This window comes from Protomyctophum parallelum (genome assembly GCF_964188405.1).
Source record: "Protomyctophum parallelum genome assembly, chromosome: 16".
Classification (NCBI taxonomy): Eukaryota; Metazoa; Chordata; class Actinopteri; order Myctophiformes; family Myctophidae; genus Protomyctophum; species Protomyctophum parallelum.
Window position 1 is genome coordinate 20,830,744 of NC_139711.1, and position 24,487 is coordinate 20,855,230.

Genomic DNA, 24,487 nt, shown 5'->3' on the forward strand with positions numbered 1-24,487 from the left:
TGCAAGCTTGCATGCATGCGCGTGTAACTGAGTATGAGTGTGTAACATTAGGTACAGTATTCACAATCTTCTTAAGTACCATAGAAGTGAGAACATCTACACTGAGGTGAAGGAGGTCAGAGATGAGAAACACACTGCAGTTAGTATAGTACAGCAGCATGCCAGTCATTGTAATGCTTTGCGCTCTCACAGCATAAAATGGATCAAATGGGCATTCCCACTGAAATAAACACAAATTATAACCGTAAATACCCTACAAACCAAAGAGCAGTTCACTGTACTGTACTCATGTACTGTACTGTATTGCACTGTACAGTGCAACTGTATTCACTGTATCACAACTTTGAAGGGCGGACTTCAAAGTTGTCGTTTGTGTTTATGGCACAGAGTCTGGCTGGTTCACTTATACTTAACCACTTTCAAACTGGCGTCCCTGGCAATCCAATTGAGCAAAGAAATAGGAGATCTACCAGGTCACAACATGTTGCAAAGCCATTGTGAGCTTGTAGATCTAGCCATTTTCGTAAATTGTGATTTGGGCTTATATCTAGGGCTAACGTGGTTAATATGCCTTCCATGTAATGTGAAACACTGCTCGTTATAAATTTCATTAGCATTAACAGAGCTCTGTGGAAGGCAGCCATCGTATAGGACCTACGAAAACAAATTAAATTTGGTTCACCTATAATACTATACTATAGTCGAACGCCAAGGGAAATGCCCATTCTATTCAATTGTGTCCTGTGTTGCTTAGTTATGGCAGCAGTTCTGTTTGCCTGGTGTACTCTGCGTACTCCTGGCTTTCAATATTAATAATAATCATGATAAAATGGCACAGATCTTTTTCTACTCAGTCCCTATTCTCTCTACTCAGACCCGTCCTCCAGTGACATCATCAACGGGGAATTCAAGCTAATAGAAACTGCAGGCTTTCTAGTCCTGAAAAGTTGCAATGCGAAAATGGAAGCCATCATTCTCACGATGATAAAAATCTAAACATTTTTGTAAAAATAAAATCTTGTTTAACCCATTTAGACCTGAGGACGATTCTACAAATGTCTTCTAAATCCTGACAGTTTTTTGAACAGCTTCATGTTTCTATGACAGTGGTTCTCTGCATGTCAAGGACCCCAAAAATAATATGTATTTGGCCACCGACCCCCATCTGAAAATATGTTGTTCCAGTGACCCTCCCAGAAGCAAAGATTTGAGTTAAAAACATCTCTGTTTCAAAAATAGCAGACCTACAAGCTCTTAGCGCGGCCCTCTGTGCCACGCTATGAGCTTGTAGATCTGCTATTTTTCAATAGCTAAACTATAACATAATCCTTAAAACACGCCCAGTATGGGTTCAAAAAAATATCTGCCTAACGATGATGTCACTGGTGGACATCAGCCCACAGCCCTCCTATGAGACACAGAAGGTTTCTGAACTGCCCACAGCCCTCCTATGAGACACAGAAGGTTTCTGAACTGCCCACAGCCCTCCTATGAGACACAGAAGGTTTCTGAACTGCCCACAGCCCTCCTATGAGACACAGAAGGAGTAGAAAATGGTGCCATTTTATCACGATTATGATAAAATCCAGAACACTGCTGGAACACCAGCAGTGTTCTGGGTCTGCAGGACTGGACAATCCCTGCTTTTAGTGTTCAGGTGATCGACCCAGCTGTATGGGAGAAGCTGAAGTGACAACAGAGCGGACACATTGTCCGGTAAAGGTGTCTTCTACAGCCCAACAACAACAGCCAGCACATGGTAAGGTTAAGTAAAGCTAGTGTAAATGGGGCATGATTATTTGATTCCATTGTCATTCCTTTTTCCCGCAAAAAATACATTATACAATTGTATAGACTTATAGGCAGATACTGAACCGCTACTGTATATCTCTTTCCGTTATGGGACAGGCACCCTAACCAATACGTTCTGTGCAGTGCAGTGCCAGCAGGCCATGATAAATAGTGAAGGTAATCTGTGCAGTGCAGTGCCAGCTGGCCATGATATGGTATACCGTATAAACAGTGAAGGTAATCTGTGCAGTGCAGTGCCAGCAGGCCATGATATGGTATACCGTATAAATAGTGAAGGTAATCTGTGCAGTGCAGTGCCAGCAGGCCATGATATGGTATACCGTATAAATAGTGAAGGTAATCTGTGCAGTGCAGTGCCAGCAGGCCATGATATGCGGTCTCTGGGCAACAATAAGTGCAACTTACTGTGGGTCGTCTGAGACACAAGCAGAGTGGTTGTATCTACAGGAGTCAAGGAGAGGATGAGGAGGAGAGAGCACAGTCACAGATGAACACACGGACGAACACTTCCAACACTAGCATGAGACACCTGAACGTGAGCTGGGGGCGGATCATAACATCCGTGCTGAGTGTATTACTGCTGCCTGATTCATGTTCCGTTGCTCGACTGTGTCGCTCGCCAAATAGAGCCGATCTAGAAGCTCGCAACGCATCTGCCACGTGGTGTGAGCTTCTGGGGGGTGGCTGTTGGCAAGCACGCAGTTGGGGGCGACTAAGTATGAATCAGGCTTAAAAAGCTGACAATGGGCAAAATTGTGAAAGACGATGAGGTCAAATATGTATCAAAGCAGAACTGGCAAAGTTTGTGTATTGTCTTTACCCACACACACACCCAAGCATGTATTTTCCCCAACTGTTGAACTGCAGACCTACATCACAACATTCAAGCACAAGGGGGCACTCTAATTTAAAAATACAGCCAGCAAAGAGAGCATCAGGCATAGTCAAAAGTGCTTTGCTTGCAACAGAGCATGCTAGGCGCACACTGGACGTTATGTTCAATAACAGCATGCTAGGCGCACGCTGGACGCTTGGGTGACAGCGGATCTTCAATAACAGCATGCATCCTTTTATAAACTATAGCGCCCAAGCAGCAAGCAGCATTAAGGCCGTTGGGCTCTCCAATGTGTGTCAGTGTCTGTGACCGCCAGATGAAGGCTCGGCCCTGCAACCACACGGCTCTTCACAGAGAGAGCCTTTAAATAGCATCCTACGTGGTGTTGGGAGGGGTGTGAGTGAAAGTGTGGGCTGCGGTCACATAGGCTACGACTCGCCACAAGAAGGGAAAAAAAGGGAGGCTCAGTGCAGAGAGCCCTCGCTCACTATAAATCAACACCAGAGAGAGATGGTTTTCATGAGCTGTTTATTTTGCCATGTGGTGCGTTGCTGAGACGTGTGTTGGTTTGTTAGCCCCCTGCATGTATGCCTTGCATTAACAGCCAGGCAGGGTCGGCATTAGTATCACTTCTAGATGGTCCTCTCTTTTCGTTCTGTAGTGGCTTACTTGTCATTCCTCAAGTTTGTCAATGATCAACTGTAGGGCTGTCCCCTCAGTCGATTTGGTCTGATTGGTTGTTTTTTTATGCTTTTTTCCCCCATGCAAACTCTAGATATAATCATTTATTCTGCCAGCCTAAAACTTTTAATGGCCAGTAACAACATTAGAATGTTCACTTCTCAACAGCACCGACCTGAAAAGGCTGGTCTCCACCATGATTATTATGCACTATGCAGCAAACAAAATACTGATTACAAAAGTGATTATTAGCCAACAAATTCCTATGACTATTAAGTAGCTCACTAAGAATTGCTTTGGTCGCGGACAGCCCTAACAACCAATTGTGTTTGTGCTTTGCAATGGATGGATGAATGCATGTATTAAAAGGATGCATACATGCATTTCAATTAAGCACTGCAAAGTCTATCTTTCAACACAAGAAATGCAATGGAAATTCAGTCGGGGGGGTTAGTTAGTACACCTCTGTGTCTGTCCAAAAAGGCCAAAGGTTGCCATAAAAGGTCATGCGTAGTTAATCAAACACATTCTTTGGCTTCTTCTGTCACTGCAAGAAGAGCAATAAATAAAAAATAAACAATAGGAAGAAATTAAGATAAGAAAAATCATAGACTTGTTTACAGCCACATTGCATCTCATGGCGTACAGATTATAAAGGGTTTAAAAAAATGAGGTCATGCTCTTCATCTTCAGGTTAACAAAGACAGGCACGTCATCCATAAGACAGCACTGCTGCCTGAACTGAGGCCAAGGAGGGCACATGCTGGCAGAGAATTCCCCTGGGTTTAACACAGAGCTTCTGGAGTTCTACTTCAACACGGCAAATGGTTGGTATCATGTTGTAGTGCAGCGGTCCTCACGTTGACGCTGCATCGCTGTCCGGCGATGGAGGCTGCTGCGTCCGTGGCGACCCGTCGCATTGGCGCAGCGGCCTCGCCGCCGTCCGTCGGCCCGTAGCGGCGCTCGTTATGGTAACCGACACCGTCGTGGCAGGAACGGGAAGAAAGCGGGGAGAGGTGCCAGGAGAGGTGGCGGCGTGTCTGAGAGAGGACAGGCTTTGTCGGTGCTGCCATGCCGCCTCGTCGCTGTCCATCTCTAAAGGTGACGTTGTGCGCGTGTTAGCACCTCCCTTCCTCCGTCCCGCCGCCGCCTCCTCCCCGTCCATGTCGACGGTCCCCCCGGGTGAACCGATGGGACTAGTCGCAAGCAGCTCAGAGCTGGGAGCGGTGCCGGCTGCCAGGGACACCGACGTTCGGAGGAAGAGTTCCTCGGAGCACGAGCGGGCTGGAGTACTGCTGAGAGAATCGGGCTGAGTTATCATCTCACAGCAAGACAACAGTGCAAAAACTGAAATAAGTTGTTGGCTCTTAGAACAGTTGCCTGGTTACCATCACATATCATCAGACAGCATTCCATTGGAGAAGACTAAATGCAGGCTCCATGGACATAAATCTTAAGACATAAGAGCATAGTGTGGCTCACACATCCGTCTGCGAGCAAATTTTTGTTCATGAAGAAGCAAACAAACATTCGCAAATCTGTAGCATGTTCAAGGCTCAGCACTCAGATACTCCTCAAAGTATAGAAAACAAGAAAGAATCAAAACAAAACACTTGTTATCAGACGGCAACACAGTGCTTAGCACTAATTAGACCCACATTGCATCAGTTGTCACAGTCAGAAATATTCCTCTGCTAGAGTTGTTCTTTGTCCAACAACTCTGACAGAATGTCTGAGAGAACCCACGCCAGGGTCCCAGAGACTCCAGACACAATGCTGTAAAAAAAAAAAAAAAAAAAAAGCTGAGCTCAGAATTCTTTTAAGAATGCGTTTACCCCGTGCGACAGAAGCTGCCGGCGGTCTCAGTGCTGCACTGAAAGGCTTTGGGGAAGGAAGGTGGACTCATAACTTAACATCCTGTGGGTGGGTCGCATTTCCACGTTCCTCTGTGTGTGTGTGTGTGTGTGCATGTGTGCATGTGCCATGTGTGTGTATGTTCAGCATTGTTTCCACAGTTTGTATGCCACTAGCCTGAGCTAACGTGTTAGGTTTCTGGTCTAGAGGGGCGGGTCGCGGCTGAGATTTGCGCACGCCCTGATTGGATCTCATCGATCTGTCCGTCACCCCCGGCCCCTCCTCTCCCCCCTAGTGCAGCGCTACGTCACATCATTTGGAGCGACGCCCACCCGGAAGGGTTGACTCCCACTTTTAGACCAGAGCGGCCAATGCGTTCCTCCAGGCTTTCAATTTTTGCACCAACAAAAATGAAAGCCTGGTACCGAGGCTAGTATGCCACAGACACACAAAGCTGCAATGTAAAACACTGAATTTCACCATTTAAGAGTCTATTTTTACACTTAACACTCAGGGTTTTACAAGTGCAAAATCCACAACTGGGTAGAGTGTTACATTATTGTGTATATGAGAGAGAGAGAGAGAGAGAGAGAGAGAGAGAGAGAGAGAGAGAGAGAGAGAGAGAGAGAGAGAGAGAGAGAGAGAGAAAGAGGGTGAGAGAGGGTGAGAGAGTAGTGTTACACCCCTGAGGACACTAAAATTCAGTTTGAATCCTTTTGCATTAACATTCAAAGGACAGCAGTGGGCCGAACTCCAAATGCATGCTCAGGCTTACTGCATAATATGCAGCTATACAGTGTATATATTTCTTCCCCTAAACGTTCTACTTTATCAAAGAAGACTATATCAGAATGTGCAGATGCAAAACAGCTGAGTAAGAAGGGGAGAGTCCAAAGTACAGTAATTCTAAAAGCCTTCATTGACATGGCTGGTTTTTCACACTTCGAAGCAGGTCTTCATTAGGGCAGGTTCAGCTATGGAACAATAACAGAAACCAACTTATAGCGCCGTTTAGATTCAAACGGAGAAAGTCAATCATACACCTCATTAACCCTGATGTCCCAATTTTGGGCAAAGTTTCCAAAGTGTTCAAAATAAAACTAATAATAATTTTACTTTCAATAACAGTAGAGAATAACCTATCTACAAGCTCACAACACATCACAATGTGGCATGTTGACACATGGAAAAAGTGTGATCTTTCCTCTGCTACCCTCAAAAACACTGCAGAGAGACATACAGTACTGTCAAAGACGCAGATAAGCAGACCGATATATACAGATATACAGTACAGACAGACAGACAGACAGACAGACAGACAGACAGACAGACAGACAGACAGAGCATCGATGTTTGGGTGCAACATGTGTCTGTGTTAATTCACAGCACAGCATTAGGCTACTACTCCTGGCCACATACAGGGTGACTGTTGTAAAGCATGGCATCCTTTGCAAGACAGACTCACCAGAAATCCACAATATTGTCTTTCTCCTGGAGCAATCAAATGCTGTTGCCAACAAAAGCAAAGGAGGCTAAAGTGAAAACTATCAGGGAAATCCTGGAAGATCCCCACAGAAAGGTCTTTGGAACGTCAAAGTTGTACGGTCCGTTTTCACAATAACACCAGTGCCAGAAAAAAAAGCTGAACATGGTTGGTGACCCAAATATCACAGGAGCTGGCAATCGGATACGAATCCTCCCGTGGTGCCTCTCTCACTTGGCCGGGCGTCCGTAACAAACAACAATTGACTGCGTTTATGTGGGAGGGAAGCCGAGCAGGGAGGGTTCTTTGGTCGCTGCAACAGCGACTAAGTTGTCAGCAGGGGTGTTGCACTGTGAGAAGTAGGTCCCCCTGGTGAGGCTCCTTAAAGATGGAGTGCCACCATTTTTGTATTTTTACAGTTTTCCATGCGTCTATGAGGTGACAGTACTTCATTGGACACCCTGGAGTCGTTTTTAGGTGCAATGGTGTATTCACTTTGTATTTAGGGGTTCTTCCTGGAGGCTGAACCCTTGACAGTCAAACGGGCCAATGAAATAAACAGTAATATAGTGACATCACACTATCAGCCCCTCCCCTAACCCCTCCCCCTTTATCATACAACTACAGCTGTGGGTGCGGCTTCAGGTGGATCACCATTCACCACCCATCACCACCCACCAGGCTAACCAGGCATACTTAATGAACAGGTGGGCGTGTCCACATAAAAGCATGATTTTAACAAATACTGTGCACTTTTTGGAAAAAGTTCTCCCTCCTTATATTATAATAATACCTGATGATCGTGTTTTAGGGTGGAAAGAAATCGTGGCACTCCATCTTTAAGTTCAGGTGAAAAGAAGCTGCAGACAACTCCATGTGTATCCGGGGAGGTGTGCGGTTTCAACAGAGCAACCAAAGTCTGGCATAATTTATGCATCCTACCTGGGTCAGGTTTCCCCCCCCCCACAATCTGAATTCCTATAGACGTGTTTAATATCTTATCATCATATAAGAATAAACCAAAAATAAACAAAGGAGCTCGTATCAGCTGACGGTGAGAAAACGCTAACGTATATGTTACCGCCACCGGATTAATTAATTTTTTGGCAGAAACACACTGTATCAAATATGAGTGTCTGACATAAACAATACAGAATACACCCACTCTGACAATAGCGACGGCGGGACAATTTGTTTTGTTTGTGGTACAATTTTTGGACCACAATTCTTATATGAGACGATTCTAAGATGACCCAATGTTATTATGCGTAGAGAAATTACTTCCGTGACCCAGGGGATGAAGGAGTGACGTCAGGACGGGGCGCTGGCTCAGGGGCAGAGTGGCCGGATGGTAACTGCAAGGTTGCCAGTTCGAACCCGGGCTCCCCAAGAGTTAGTGTCGAAGTGTCCTTGAGCAAGACGGTGAACCCCAAATTGCTCCTGATGTGCTGGTTGGTGCCTTGCATGGTTTTCTCACCGCCATCGGTGAATGTAATGCACAATCTATGTAAAGCGCCTTGGATAAAGGCGCTATATAAATGCACCATTTACCATTTATTCACCAGGACTTCGGTACTCCAGATCGTCCCTACAAAGGATCAACCAGTAGGAGTGAGCAGTATCAAGACTGTACACACTGTGTGAGGGAATTCGGGCATTGGCGTGATGACTAAACTGGGGGCAAAATGGCAAAACATAAATGTAAAGAGGAGGACTGCCAGTGAACATTTCTGCAAGACAATTTACAATTTAGCAGACGCTAAATGCCTAAATACAGGCAGACAGCCTATATGTGTGGAAATAACAGAGTAGTTGGATTGTGAAATCATTCACCCAAATAAATGTCAAATCAAGAGAGATGGCTGCAGTAACATGAGCTGTCATTCTAGATTACGCTGGGAGAAGAGAACAGCATTGTGCCGTAGCTGCTTCCAAATGCTCACGGTGTCAGATGAGACCACGGTGGGTGGGATCTGGGATGGGACTCGTTTTTGGAGAGATTCTCATGCACCTGGAATTGGTCATTGGTTCCATCCCATTGACAGCCAATGTCTAACTCCACCAACAAGTTACAGCTGCGAAGTCCTTGACCAAGAAGACTTTTTAACCACTAAAGAAATACTATTTGTCTATTTTACATTCCAACATAGATCTGGATAAAACAGTTGGCCTAAAACATAACTGTAATGCAATGAACAGGAGGCAAAACAAAGAGAGGAATAAGAAAGAAAGACCCCTGGGAGACCTCGGTCAACAAAGAATATGGGGTTTAAGTGAACTAATGAATAACAGCTATCATACAACGAATACATGTTTTCAGATTGGATTGATTCAGGGCAACTATGAACCGGAATTGTTGAATGTTTTGCAATGTTTGCATAATGCACTTGGGTCTGGGGCAGGGGCCATGTTGGCTTGCGGTGGACATATTTGGCAGAATTCCCATTTTTGCCACAGACATACAAAATAAGCGGGCAATAATATTACCAGGCAATAACACATAAAGAGATATAGCCCTGAATTACCACAACGGGTCTGTAACTCTGAGAGTGTACAAATGGAACCAAATGGTCAAAACTGTCCATTTGGTTCCATTTGTACACTCAAGAGTAAAGGGGGTCCTTGCAAATAAAACATTTGAGAGCCACCCCACCCACTCACTATCACTGGACTCCTAATGTGCCATAGTGTCGTAGTAAACCAGTGTTCTTATTATTCTGATTCTGACCAAATTCTGATCAAAATAAGAACATAATATAATGGTGTGTAAAACAGAAAGTCTCAAATTTGCCACACGGACAAGGACAAGTCTTTGCTACGGACACATTTGTCCGTGTACGGACATGTTGCTGACCCCTGGGGGGCGGGGGGGGATACAGGTAAACAGGCAAAAATGATTGATTTGGCACCTTTGTTCGGAGGTAACCGTCAGGAGCAGGGCTGGGGGGCTCTCCCCGTGAGGTGTCTCTGCGTGGGGCGGGGAGGAAGAGGAGGAGGAGGAGGAGAGGGCACACAGCCGAGGCTCACTGCTCCTCCTCAGGCCGATCATGGAGGGTCTGGTAGGAGGCTCTCTCTCCTCGTCCCTCTCTTGACTCTGTCGTTGCTGCTGCTCCTGCTCGCTCCGGGATTCACGGGGAGCGTTTGGGGAGTGAGCGGGGGGGTGACAGGCTGCTCTGGGGGTTCTATCTAAGCTAGGATCCTCAGAGGGACTGGTTTGTATTATCATCCATGCATGCAGGGAGGGAGGGAGGAATCACGGTGGAAAAGAGAAAAGCAACATTGAAAGAGATATAATACGCGAGGACAGACACACCGGCAGCATACAGAATGAGACAAACGGTATAGGACCAAAACGGAGACAATACGATCAGGGACACATGGACACAAAGACAGAACGGGACACACCACAGCAGCACAATGAGGGGTCAAACGCAAAAGGAGGAGTATAGGGAAGGGCACAAAAGAAAAGAAATCCATCAAACACTCATCTTTCATACTATAAGGACATTCTTGTCTTTCTTGTCTTCTTAAGGGCCAAATGATTAGGATTTCTGCCCATCCTGTCCCCCCCCCCGTGCCATTAAGACACATTCTACAGATGACTTCTAAACACTTTTCTGTCAGTGGTGCTCAAACCATTTCATGTCAAGGACCCCCGAAATGATACAGTATGTATTCAGCCGCCGCCTCCCATCCCATCACAAAACATTTTGTTCCAGGGAGCACACGGAAGCAAAGATTTTAGTTAAAAATGTTCGCTTTAAATATACAGTATATATGTTCAAAGAATTGCACTAATTTTCACAATTCTTCAAAAATAGCAGATCGGCAAGCTCATATAATCTGCTGTTTACAGCTAAAATCTAAAACAACAGAGATGCTTTCCCTGTTTTAATGGGTTAGTGTCTCTAATGCAAATTGTAAATGACGGTCGAATGACTGATGGAGTGATAGATGTTGAACCCATAGGTCCAGTTCACACACACTACCCTGACCCTCTAAACTAAATTAGAATGAACACCATTCTAATCTAAACTTTCAAATTCTTTCTAAAATGTTTCAAAGATAGCAGATATCCAAGCTCTCAAACTATAGGGTGAACCACACAAACAACAGGCCTTGGATGTGGGATGGATGAAGGGGTGGGTGTGCAGCATCAAGCGGGTACCAGCTCCCTTCACAGATGGGTTGGATTTAGGCTCCACACACCCAGAAAAAAAAAAAAGAGTAAATTCTGGTGTATATTCTGACAGAATTCTGTCCTCTTCTGCCCACTCTCAGTGATGGCCTCCTCTGCACTCATACCTGATACGTAATACATTATTTTAATTGCATCGGCTTCATCTTACTTTTACGTCAAGTGCATGAAATGTGGAACACAAAGAGGGATTTTCTACTATTATAACACTGAAAGCCGAGAAGGGAATCCACTCCGCAGCCAATACATCAACTATGATGAATACTTTTTCAATAAACCACTATACTTCATATAATTGGTCCTCACTAATGTTCATGATGAAAAAGCACAATTTTTCTACTGTGTTAAGAAAAATGTTAATGTTGGTCTGTGTCTCGTAGGAGGCTGTGGCAGTTCAGGAACCCGTCCACCAGTGACATCATCGATGGGGAATCCAAGCTAATAGAAACTGCAGGCTTTCTATTCCTGAAAAGTTACCATGCTATAATGGAAGCCATCGTTCTCGCGATAATACTAAATCTAAATATTTTGTATTTAATTTTGTTTCCAAAAAAAATCTGCCTAATGATGATGTCACTGGTAGACGGGTTTCTGGACTTCCCACAGGCCGAGTAGAAAAACATGGTGCCATTTTATCATGAACATTAGTGAGGACCAATTATACGAAGATAGGTTGAAAATGTATGAAGTCGTCCTTTAACATCGATTCTAAACAACACGGTGGCAATTCCAGGCCCCATACTGTACAGGGTTGACATGCCAACCCAATAAATCTCAGACTTCAAGATGTCTTCATTTGTGTCTACTCTGCAAATTTCACACTTGTTAAGAGCTTTTGCCTTAGTCCAGAGTCAATAGCCAATGAAAACAAAAAGCACATCTGGTTCCCATTAACCCATTAACCACCTCTCTCTGCCACAGTATTTTTTGAAAGTATACCATCCGCAATATCCTTCAAGTGCATGGTCATTGGTTTAATGTGCCACTGATGAGAATGGCACAATGTGTTTGATTGGAGCATAACTTCACAGTACAAAGTACCCATAAATGCAAAAATAAAGCTTTTTGGCTTGTTCTGTACACAATATCTTACTCGTAATGGAAACTCATAAAATGAAGTTCCCATGTGTTAAACAGAGCAGAAAGACAGAGCATTGACAAAATGACAGACTAGCGATGCCAGCATGTCCCCCGCCGCGCAATCCTCTCATTCTCACCCAGTGGTGGAAAAAGTACTCAATTGTTTTACTTAAGAAAAAGTACCAATTTAGAACTACTTCGTCACAAGTAAAAGTACGGAATTGAAAATGTACAATGTACAATGCTCACAATGCGTCGCGTTGCGACACATTGTGAGCATTGTAAATCGGCTATTTTCAAATGGCCGAAATGTATCGGGTTGAAGTGGTTAATGTATGCTTTCTAATCAAAATTAAAATCTCCAAAGAAACTAGTAACTAAAGTTTTCAAATAATTGTAGTGAAGTAAAAGTACAAATCTTGGCTCCGAGATGTAGTGGAGTAGAAGTAAAAGTATTGGAGATTGGAAATACTCAAGTAAAGTACAAATAAAAGTTACTTTCCACCACTGTGCTCACCTCAGTGGTCTGTCGCCCCCTACGGGTGAAGTGGCGGTGCTCCAGCTCTTGCGCCCGCCGCCGCCACCGCCACCGCCGCCGCCGCCGCCGCCACCACCGCCGCCGCCCCCCTCCTCGTCGCCGCCGCCGCCGCCCTTCTTCTTCATGCGGAGCGGTGCGGGCATGTAGGCGCTCTGGTTGCTCTTGTTGGGCAGGTACTGGTTGAACGGCATGGCGGCGCGCAGCTCGCTGACCGAGGTGCGTCGCGCTAGCATGTCGTCCTTGCGCACGTCGGGCACCTTCCTGTGGGCGGCGGCGGGGCCGTCAGACTCCGAGTCGCTCCCACGGCCTGATGGGAGGAGGAGGAGGAGGAGGAGGGGGGGGGGACATTGATTGATTGATTGATTGATTGAGCAGTTTATTGAAAATGAAATCAAAATGATGAATACACATTGTAGGCTTGTTTCCATTGTTTATTTTAGAAGAGCCACAATATAAATACAACAAAATAATAATAATAATAATAATAATAATAAATTGACATTTTTACCCTATAAGATACTAAAGTACTTGCTTTAAAATTAAGTCATATTATTGGCCAACCATCTATGAGAATTTAAAGATTTCAGCAACGAAGAAAGGAAAGAGGAGATCCGCACACCGTTTTAAAAGATCAAAAAACAATGTATTGACAACAGAGCGGAAAACTATGGAGAAAAAAAAAGTTTTCAGCAACAACAGAGTCTTCCAATGTGAATTCTTTGAGGCACACATACAGGTATTTGGGGGCTGCATGTGTGCGCAAAAATATCTGTAGATCTGCTTGTAGATCTGCTATTTTTTCAATAGCTAAAGTATAACATAATGCTCTAAAACACCAAAAGGGGTTCCTGCCCCAAATGGGTTAAATATGTACCTACTATTGAACCCTCTCCAATGAGCACCAGTTTTCACTTACTGATAACTACGTATCACGCAGCGCTTCCTCTTCTCCCAATTCAACGTTTATTAAGTTGATTAAGTTCATTAGTTGTGCTAGATAAGTTGTGCCATCAGATGCTATGTGCTTCTCAATATCCATGATGTGTCTCGTCAAAGTATCCTGGGGCAAAACGTCTACAGTACAGACTACATACAGTACATTATCCAACTGTAAATCAGTCCGGGGCAAAGACGCGACTAAATGCCTACATTTATATGCAGACTGGCGAGAAAATATGAAAATATCACCGTCATTCCTTTTATGAAAACGATAACTTTGGAGAGAGAGAGAGAGAGAGAGAGAGAGAGAGAGAGAGAGAAAGAGAGAAGAAAAGTCAGAGAAAACCTATGCAGGTTGTCCGAGGAGTACATATGAAACAAATCACTTTTTCAGTCTCGTACATTCTTGCATTATATTGTGTACTGTACAGTACAGTCCCAACAGCTGACCATAAATCAATCAAAGGCAGTCTGCAGGCCCAGTGGTTTCTGTTGGAGCGCCGTACACAAATCATATGATTTGTATTGTACAGTTACAGCTCGCAAAGAATAAATTCTAGCCTACCGGTGAGGAGGAATTTACGTGCGGCGGTGCCACTGACTGCATTCCACATCAGATTCTCAACACATTGTCAGCTCTTTAATGGCCAGGGGAACACCTGGCTTTGCAGACGTGCATCGCTCAAGGACTTCCCCACGGTTTATGATTAAAACTCCACCGCAACATATTCTAGAATTTATTAGATGTATTGATTCATTGAATAATTTCATTTCACGCATAGTGTTTAGTTCTTTCCATGGGAAAGTTTACAGTTAGTTATTGTGCCGGTGAGGTAAGAAACCCTAGGGGAGATTATGCGAGAACCTCACCGTTTTAAATTGCATACAATATTAATGTATTAATATTCAATTCAACTATACATTCTGCGTAACGCTCGAGAGAAATGGGAATCACTTAAACCATTTCTGTACCTCATTGACCGGTTTCCCGTAGGGGTCTATAGTTCAAATACAACGTGTTTTTTACCTGCCTGTCATAATTTCACCCCCCTCCCTATTTAAGTATTGGACAGTATTAGGATGTTTTGATTTTGTATTCATCCTTAGGGCCCCAAATCACACCAAAAATGTTTTTTGACTGGGGGGGTCATATTTTGACAGCAGCAACTGCTTGTAATAATTTCACCCTCCCTATCTAATTATTGGAGAGTATTAGGATGTTGATATTGAATTCTTATTCAGCTTTGGAGCCCCAGATCACACCTTAGAAAGCACGAGTGTTACTCTATAGGCTACTTGGCCCCCCCCTACACCAAAAGCCCACAATTTACCCAAGGTCTCTAGGAATTCCTTTCCAAGATGTGTAGCACATGTGAATTCACATCTGTCTCGCGCACAAACAAGCACTCAATCTATATCAGTGTGGTTCTCAAACTTCTTTGGCTCTGGTCACCCCTGTAAATTACCTTTTCATCATCCATTCTAAATATTATCAAGTATTCTGCAGGGGGGGGGGGGGGGGGGTGAAGCGTTTTTTTATTGTATTTTGCACCGTTAGATAGCTTGTTGTAGATAGATAGATAGAGTTTTTATTAAAGTGTCCTACATCATAAGATGCCCAGCCCGCACAGGCTTACAAGACACCCACAAAATTGTACATATTATACATATACACAAATAGACAGTTACTCATGGATACATCGTTCTCCAACGTAACTGCCATGCCTTTGTTAGTGTGTAGATTTGCTCTGCTGTGACCTTGTACTGTATATAGATCATTATTATAATAATTATCTTTATTATTATTATTTTGTCTTCTACAGTTTTTGCAGTCTGTGTCGACATTCTGTCCAGCTCAAATCAAATGAGATCGAATCAAATCCAGACTCAATAAGAATAGGATACATGTATATTATGGTCATGGGAGCTTTCCAGGTATAAATCCACACATTCCAACGGGCTATTTGGACCACTTTTCTTTTTTTTTTTAGCTTTTTCCTCAGATCTGAATGAATCCAGAAGTCGCAGCCACAGCTTCACGAACGAGAGCAAGGCTGCACACCTCATACCGATGGAAACATCCCTCTTTGCAGTCTTCTTCATGTGACACGACCTGAAAGACTGACAGTCAGATCAAGGTCTTAACGAGGCCCGAAGGTATTTATGCCTCACACAGCGGTTGGATTGATAACAGAGAGAGCCTCTTAAGCCATCAATTGGAAACATGAGTGAATCTCTCCGTCTGTACTGAGGAACATGTGCCTTGACGGTGTGGTGCGACGCTGGGGTTGGAACACATGGTAACATTGAAGCACGAGGGGGGCCTTGACTATAGGGGTCAATGTCGTACTGTAACAGAAATTCTCAGCCCCCCCCCCCCCAAAAAGGGGATTTTCAAGGTAGCTCACTATGAGCAAAAACTGGGATGGGAATTGGGAATATACAAATGAAGAGTTTTGTTCCAAAATGGGATTTCCACAAAAAATACATTAAGTTACTAAAATGAAAGTTTCAGTAAGTCATTATGTGAACACTTCAATTTAATCCAACGAAAAGTCTTAAAAAGAGCTTTTGACTAAATGACATTACATTTCTGGAACACAGGTTCTTTTTTCCTGAAAAGTAAGGGCTTTAGACCCATAATAATACAACACCTTGACACTAGAACAATTCCCCACACATGGTGTCTGGTGACATGGCGTCTTTCTCAGACAGCCATGTCAATGGTAAACAGTCATAAAGAATGTTTTTCACACAACTTTAGTTAAAATTATGGTTTGGTTGCATATAAATATTTTATAATGCCAAGCGCTACTCCATTTGCTGCCATAGCATGATGCTGGTTCCCACACTGTACGTATTTCACATTGTCTTCTTTTTAATGAAGGCCTATAAAAGGTTATGACGGCCGTCACAAAACCCTGCATAGGTTTAAACAGGGAGACTGTGAATAGATTCAGTCTCAGGCCGTAAGCATCCCATCTGTGTTTCTGTTTGGAGAGAGATGTGGAGGAAAAGCACTGACTGCAAAGGCCACGCTGCAACCTTCAAGGGATAATTTACCCCAAAACTACATCCATTAGAACTTTAGGGTCCGAGTTGCGTTCAACCACAAAACATTTATTCTCTGATGTATGTCAAATAGCCAAATTAGCCGATCTACAAGCGATATCACAACAACAACACACAATCTCACAATACGTCAACGGCGCCAGTGCGAAGATCAACTATTTCCGCAGAATGCTCGCCTTGCTGGTCACGCTGCTCGCTTCATGTGGTCAAGTAGGAGTTTTTTTTACCTGTGCAGATTATTTGAACATGGATTAGTTTGGCTTGGATTTGAGCACAACGTTTGCTGCCAAGAACCTCGTTCTACAAACGAGGACAAAATAATAACTGGCTCTGGATTGCCGCCAGTGTTGCCAGATGTTGTACAAAAAACAAGCCCAAAGTCACTTATAATAAGCAGACTTGGCAACACTAGTTGCAGCAGACAGGAGAACTGAGAGTGTTCTTGTAGACCAGTGATCGGCCAACCACAAAGAAGCTTTAATTACACACAAGAGAACAAGCTTGTCCATCCCATTTTTAACGTCCACACAAAAGCTAACTGGCATAGCGTGTTTTCACCAACCCTGACCTTCTTTTTTTTTACACAACAATAACCTTTTATTTCACAGGCTCCTGCTTCAACAAACTCATGCACTCTTCCCTGACAATAATTCACATAATAATTGAATGGGGGGAAAGGCTTAATTTAATCTCTGGAGGAAATGTAATATTGGCTGAACTCTTTTGTTCATAGATGGACACCGCTCTGATAAATGGTGCACTTTGTGCGCTTCATCTGTGCCGACGGTGGTGAAGCCTTCTCTCTTGTGTTGTTTCCAAGGACAACGCCCACGTTGCCTGTCAAAGACTATCTGAACAACTTCACTTCCCATGAGGGGTGAGCGGTGGCTCAGGGGTAAAGTGTATCGGGACATCCCTAGAAATAACCTAAAGTGTATAAATGGATCCAATGTAGTTATTATTTACACTTATTTATAAAAAAACTCAGCAGACAGACTTAACCGCTTTCAACCTGGAGTCCCTATTATTTTGGGATATGGGGTTATTGGGTTATTCATAAAACCCACTGAAATAACACCTTGCACTTTCAAAATATTGATGAGAATCCATCAGTCTTCACATTTGAGTATACTGTATATGTCTCACACCTTATGTCTGTGTGTCACTTTAGGCCTTTGATGGTTTCTGGATTGGTGTCTTCCTGCCTCAGCATGTGTTATTAATCATAAACATTTTGTTACATGGCAACGTGTCCTTAGTGCTCTGTACATACTAGGGCTTTCACTTTTAGTGATTTTTACTAGTCGACTAGTTGTTTAACTAGGCCTACCCATTATGTAAAAATTATAATAATAATAATAATAGTTGTACATTTAAAAACTGTGTACATTGGTGACTACAACTATAATCTATCTGATCTTGAGGCCTACAAAAACAGGGGCGGAAACAAACAAAAAAATCTTATCAACTAGTCAACTAGTACCAACAAGGTCGACTAGTGGATTTACTAGTTACAAGTTACAGTAGTACTCCAATCAGCAATCAATGACCATCAGTCATTCTTTTCATTTCATCTCTGTCTCTGTCTCTCCCTCTTAGCTCCCTCAACAATGCTGTCACTCAAACATGCCGTAACCGTATCCCATGACAACAGGTTCAAACAAGTCAACACAGAAGAGCCATTGTTACAGATGTCAGAGAGAGAGGGATTGATGCTATCACAGACAACCATTGACGCTAGTAACGCAGACAGCCATGAGACAACACAGATCCTCGAAAGAGCTCATTAAAGAACGTCGATACAGGATATTGCTGGTGCAGTGGAAAATAAACAAAACGTTCAATTACATGGAGAAATGGTGCGTCGTATAATAACTCATAACCCCTCCAGCTAGTTCCACTTCCCCGTTTTCACATTCCTCTTCCTCTTCCACTTGTGCGCCTGCGTTCCTATCACTGCTATCATGGAAAAAATAACCGTGTTTTGATTTTGGTGTCTTTATACTCTCCCCATTTATCCCTACAGTAACCTGCCGCTATTAGTCACAATCATGACCAGAATCTTCTGTGTTTGCGTTGGAAGTGGCAACGAAAATGACTAATCGAGTGCGTATTAATGATTTAAGTGCTAAAGTGTTTGGCCCATTGACTATATGACTCATATTATACTTGACACTACTGCTGAGACCATTTCCCATTGGTAATTTGGTTGATTTGAAAACTTGCAGACTTAAAACCTGCTTGAGAAAGGTAAATCTATATTACAAATGTCAATGTGCATTGTGCAGTTACTGTATATGTTTTATAATGGAAGTTATGTTATCATTACATGTGTTTAAAGCTTCTTAAAGCATGCAGATTCATTTGGAAAGTTTATCTAAAATAGGCCCCGGAGCAAAGATTGATTCACAAACTAAAATGCAAAGGTCTATGTGTTTTGTCAACACCAACTCAGATATTCAAGTACCGTATATGTTCAGTAACGTTTTAATGGACGTGGAGAAAATGTATACAAAGTAAAGCCCTCAGACATCGCAGTGGGTTGTGAAAGGCTACTTTTGGTTCAAGTAGTTAAGGGGGTCAGGGAAGGTAATGTACTCCAACTACAAAGCCGTATGTACTGCTCTCCTGTAAAAAAATATATATATATACAAATTATTTGAACTTTTGGACGTACCATCGCTGCTGCCACGGGCAACCAGTACGTCCGGGGAGGGGGTTTGTCGGGAGCGCGATCCAAACGAGTCCAGGCTGTCGAAGGAGTCCTCTCGGCCGTGACGAGGTGGCGAGAGCGAGTCACTGCGCTCCGAGTCCCAACAGTCGATGTAGCCGCTGTCCCTGATGCTGCGCTTAGACGGACTCTCTGCGTCCTCCACCTCCTGAACAGCAGAACACGCACGCACACACGCACGGACGCACGCACGCACACACACACACACACACAATAAGCAGAACCCATTTAATGTATACAAAGAAAAGTGTAATGTGTGTAATGTGTAAGTAAGCCTTGCCGAGCCCTGAGGCCCATAGGAAAGGAGCCTATAGCGCCTGTGTCGTTAGCACGAGGCAGCTTGATTTACACTTCATGGACTTGACGCCATAGTAGTATGTCGTATAGCACCAAGCAGGGAGGCATTGGGTCCTTGGTATGACCGTGCCAGGGAATGGGATCAAAGCCCGACCTCCCATTCTCAGGGTGGACACTCTAACCTCAAGGCCAATGAGCTGGTATAGTGTATAATGTACTCTCTCTTTTTAAACTGGCCAAATATGGAGCAGCAGCCCCAGTTTGCACAATCCATCACTCAGCTTTCTGGAGAATCCCCCCCCCTCTCTCTCTCTCTCTCTCTCTCTCTCTACTCTGGACTCCTTTTCCTCTTTCCCAGTCTCTCCTTCGTTATCTGTCAATCTCTCCGTCTTTCTCCCATAGACTCACTCACGTCCATGTGTGTGTGTGTGTGTGTGTGTCTCTGGTTTAATGAAAGGTGGAGAAAGGCATTTCCTGCTAGCCACAGGAACTTCCTGTCCCCCACCCCTCCTCGATGTGTTTTGCTTCTCTCTTTGTTCTAAAAAACCCTCCCTGAACGTTTGTGATACCAGTCTGTAAGTATATGTAATACCACACGCTCAGCACTTATTTAAATCCAGTGGTGCTCAATATTTCATGTCAAGGACCCCAAAATGTAATTGGCCGCCGACACCCCATCTGAAAATATTATGTTCCAGAGACCCCCCAGAAGCAAAGATTTGAGTTAAAACCGCTCGCTGTAAAAGAATATATATTCAAAGATTTGCGCCACATTTTCACGATTGAAAAAAGAATAGCAGACCTACAAGCTCGCTTGTTGATCTGCTATTTTTCAATAGCTAAAGTATAACACAATGCTTAAAACACCAAAACATGAACATGAATATCATTTCCATTATCATCATATCATCTGAAAAATGTTCACTCCAAAATTTTTCAGGAAATGAAGAAATCAAAGTCTTATGATTTGTCACACACGTTACCGCAGTGAAATTTTGTTCTCTGCATTTGACCCATCTCTTGGAGCGGTGAGCCGCAACCAAAGAACAGTGAGCCGCAGCCGTGCCGCGCTCGGGAATCCTTTGATTAGTTGATTTGACCTCCCAATCCAACCCATTGATGCTGAGCGCCAAGCAGGGAGGCATTGGGTCCAATTTTTACAATCTTTGGTATGAACTAGCCGGGGATCGAACCCCTGACCTCCCAGTTTCAGGGCGGATACTCACCCGTAACATAGCCCTCAACTATAGAGAAAACCTACAGGGATGGCCCCCTGTCAGCTGGTTCAGGGATTCTGTGCACAAACACAACTTTACACAAGCACATACTGTAGCTACCAGAAAACCCATTGGACATAACCAATGGGTTAAGCTATTTACTTGGGACTCATTTACTTTTTACATTGACTTGGGACTTAATTGGTCAAGTCAAGTCCCATTGGCATACTGTAAAGAGACAACCCAAAACCAAAGCAAAATGGGATTCTATCTAACCCTAATCAGAGGCAGAAGAAATTGGCAGAATACCTGATCATGTTCAACAACCCGAAACAAATGAAAGCCTCGACTATGTGCAGACTCAGTGAACAAGGCCTTATAATAATAGACAAGAAAGGCTGCCACAAACAGACCCCACTCTTACACTTGCTTTGGCAATGTAAACATACTGGTGTGTTTTATCATGACAAAAAGCCCATTTGAATTGAAAATGTAATTGAATGGTTTATCCCTCTTGTTCCTGTTCTCAATCAAATCTCCTCTCAGTCCTATCAGGCAGATATATGGTGCTGAACACAGCACATTTGAATGCTTATGAATCAGTGTTGATTTCGTCAACTAAAACTAAGACGATTTTTTTTTGTTTTTCACTGACGAAAGCTAAATGGAAACTAAGCTATGATGACTAAAACTAAATATACTGACAATTTCGTCAACAAATAAAAACTAGACTAAAGTGTTAGGAAGGGACTAGCGGACAAGAGATCCAGTATAAGTCGTTTTACACTTGGTTGCATGCTGAAAATCGACGCGTTGTGAGCATGTAGATCTGCTATTTTCAGCCAGTGTAAAAACAGTCACTACGACGGCACCAAGGCCCGCCAAAATACATTTTAGTCGACTAAATCAACTGTAGATTTAGCCGACTAAAACTAGACTAACACTAAAACATTCCAGGTGACTAAAATGTGACTAAAACTAAATGTAAACCATAAAAGAGACTAGGACTAAAACTAAACTCTGCTGCCAAAAACAACACTGGTCAGGTGCTGGATAAAACATAAAACACTAGTACTGGACACCAGACTAATCTGCCAAAGCAAATTTCATTAGTCTGGCTATGCCTGGCTAGAGAAAGCATGTCAGGTATAAACCTTATCTTCTTTTCCACCCATAAATAATTTCAACCATGAAAACACTACTGACTGTCAAAGTAGTCTGGAGTCTGGAGTGTGAGTGTTTTTCAGTGATTTTCAAAACTTTCTCCAGACCAGTGCCATCAACACACTGACTGTATTCTTTTTTATGTTTTTTATTTTATTTTATTTTGTAGAGGCGCTAGCCCCTCGTATGCACAGCTTTGTGTTTACAGTATATGTGTCTCTCTGTATGTCCCTTTGAGCATGGAATGTGCTCAGCTGATTGACTGAGCATGGAATGTGATGTATGATGATAAGAGTGCCCCTCGCTTCAAGTGTGATTTTTTTTTATTTGTGCTTCATAGAAACAAGCTATGTTTTGGTCAGCTGCAGTGTGTGTGTGTGCAATGTGCAGACATCTGTGAAAGAGATTTAGCTCTGGGTACGAAGTCAAGAAGATGATTCCTCAGTTTTATAGTATATGGAGGAGAGAGAGAGACGTCACACTGTGGAATAAATCGCAGTGCAGTGACATCATGTTCATGAGTTGGCTGCACAATGAAAAACACACCATTTTCGTCACCGCTAAAACCCTTATCCCTAAACTTCTTTGCCTTTTATTTTACTATTTTGCTAAACATTTTTTAATAGTTAAAATGACCGGTCTACAAGCTCACAATGTGTCAATGTAGATTGGCTAGTTGTTTTTCAAAATAGTAAAAAAAAGTCAAAGAAGTTTAGGGACAAGGGGTTTAGCGGTGACGAAAATGGAGCCCCCCTGTGTATATAGCAATGAATACTGTAGAGAGACTTTGCACATGTGTGTGTATTTATTGTGACCTTTGTAAGACCTGAGTCCCATGCCTTCTAAACCAGTAGTTTTCACACATTATTTTTTTCTTTTCTTTTTTTTTCTTCTTTTCTCTAAATTTATTATTAGAGAATAATAATTTGTTACCCATTTTCCGCCCCAATTTTAGTATTGATTAATGCCAATTCATTCCTCCCCACACACATTTCTGTGTGTGGGGGATTTCACTGCTGTCGGGGACTACTGACTCACCTGCCAGTGAGGAGCCCCCACCGGGAGAACGTAGAGCTCTCTCATAGGCTCTACGTTAAAAAAAAAAAATCGTTTCGAATTTATAGAATTGTGATTCCCGTTATGAACGATTCAAAATCGATTAATAATTTCCAAAAATGTGATTCCTGGTTACAGTTACAGGAGTTTTCACTACAGGTGTTTGTGATATGAAATGTAAGCTTACCCTAATCACAATAAACCTCATGTCTTCAGTGAGTTCAGTCATTTTCAAGTTACTGTAGTCACTTCAGTTCAGCACAGCTGAGGTGCGTCTGTCAACGAGGAGCCAGCTGACCCTCATTGACAGGCAACAGGCATCAAGGCAACTCGTTAGTGTGAGTGTGTCTCTAGTCTCTGAGACACACACAAGTGATTGAGTTCAACCTGTGCAATACATTATGGGTTTCTGCATACTTTGCATGTGTGCATTTTTATGACCAGCTACAGTTGATTTCGTCGACTAAAACTAAGACAACATTTTTTCGTCGACTACCATTTTCCACTGACGGAAACTAAATGGAAACTAAATCAAAACTAAGCTATGATGACTAAAACTAAGGTCACATTCCCGCCTAATACTTCGATAGACTGGATGAGAATGGGCGGAGAAGTTGGGATTCTTGCATATTTAATTTGCTGCGGTTTGCCTTCACACTGCTCTGTATAACCGCAGCAATTGGAAACGCAATGTGTTCAATTCATAAACTATAGCCTACACAGTTAAATCTATGGTTTTAAAATTATATGTCGTGCCGTCGGGGACTGGATCTCTCTCTCTCTGGAGTCCGCACACACATAAGTCTGGATCTCTATTTTCAGCATGCCGTTTGGACGTACCTTTCTCATTTGTGACAGCAGGCCCTCAAACTCTTTGAGGTCCAGCGTGGGCCCGTTGTAGGAGGTGCAACCGTTGGCGGCTCGACCTAGCCAATAGACGGTGATCAGAACCTGCAGGACGGAATCACATCAGGACAGAAAGGTCATTATATTTCTTAATTGTTTTTATCCCACAATTTTGTTACCCATTTTTCACCCCTGTGTCAATTATCTAATGTGATCCTGGGCTCTACACACCCTCCGCCAACCTAGTCCCCATATATGGGGGACATGGGGAGAGCAGCGGACTTGAACTCATGCTTCCTTCATGCCTGAGTGTCCAAGTTGCTCCTTTAAACCTGACAGGGGGGAGTTTCCCTGGTTGGACGTAGCGCGTGGAAGGAACACGTTATTCTAACCAGTTCCTATCCCCTCCATCAGGCGCCCCGGCTGGCCAGGGGGAGGCAGTTTAGACCAGGATTAATGTTTTTTGTGAGGGTACCTACCCTAGGGGACACAGGGAGAACATGCAAACTCCACACAGAAAGGCAGAGGTCACAGGTCATTATAGAGGTCAAGGTCTCATCAGTCATTCACCATCATCACATAAAGCAGAGCAAAGACGCACGCGCACACACACACACACACACACACACACACACACACACACACACACACACACACACACACACACACACACACACACACACA

The 24,487-nt window shown here is 43.4% G+C and overlaps 1 protein-coding gene across 10 annotated transcripts in view; it reads right to left on the reverse strand.

Moving 5' to 3' along the window:
• The window catches only part of limch1b (LIM and calponin homology domains 1b), a 161,407-nt gene that overhangs the window by 31,659 nt on the left and 105,261 nt on the right, over window positions 1-24,487 (reverse strand). For 7 of the 10 annotated variants that reach the window (XM_083786089.1, XM_083786085.1, XM_083786084.1 and 4 more), the window contains 5 exons: window positions 23,798-23,908; window positions 19,170-19,371; window positions 12,461-12,788; window positions 4,189-4,623; window positions 2,218-2,253 (listed from right to left, as the gene is read on the reverse strand). In XM_083786089.1, coding sequence (XP_083642215.1) covers window positions 2,218-2,253; window positions 4,189-4,623; window positions 12,461-12,788; window positions 19,170-19,371; window positions 23,798-23,908 — 1,112 coding nt within the window. The remainder of the gene's footprint in view (window positions 1-2,217; window positions 2,254-4,188; window positions 4,624-12,460; window positions 12,789-19,169; window positions 19,372-23,797; window positions 23,909-24,487) is intronic. The other 3 variants (XM_083786083.1, XM_083786090.1, XM_083786082.1) reach the window with 3 other exon arrangements.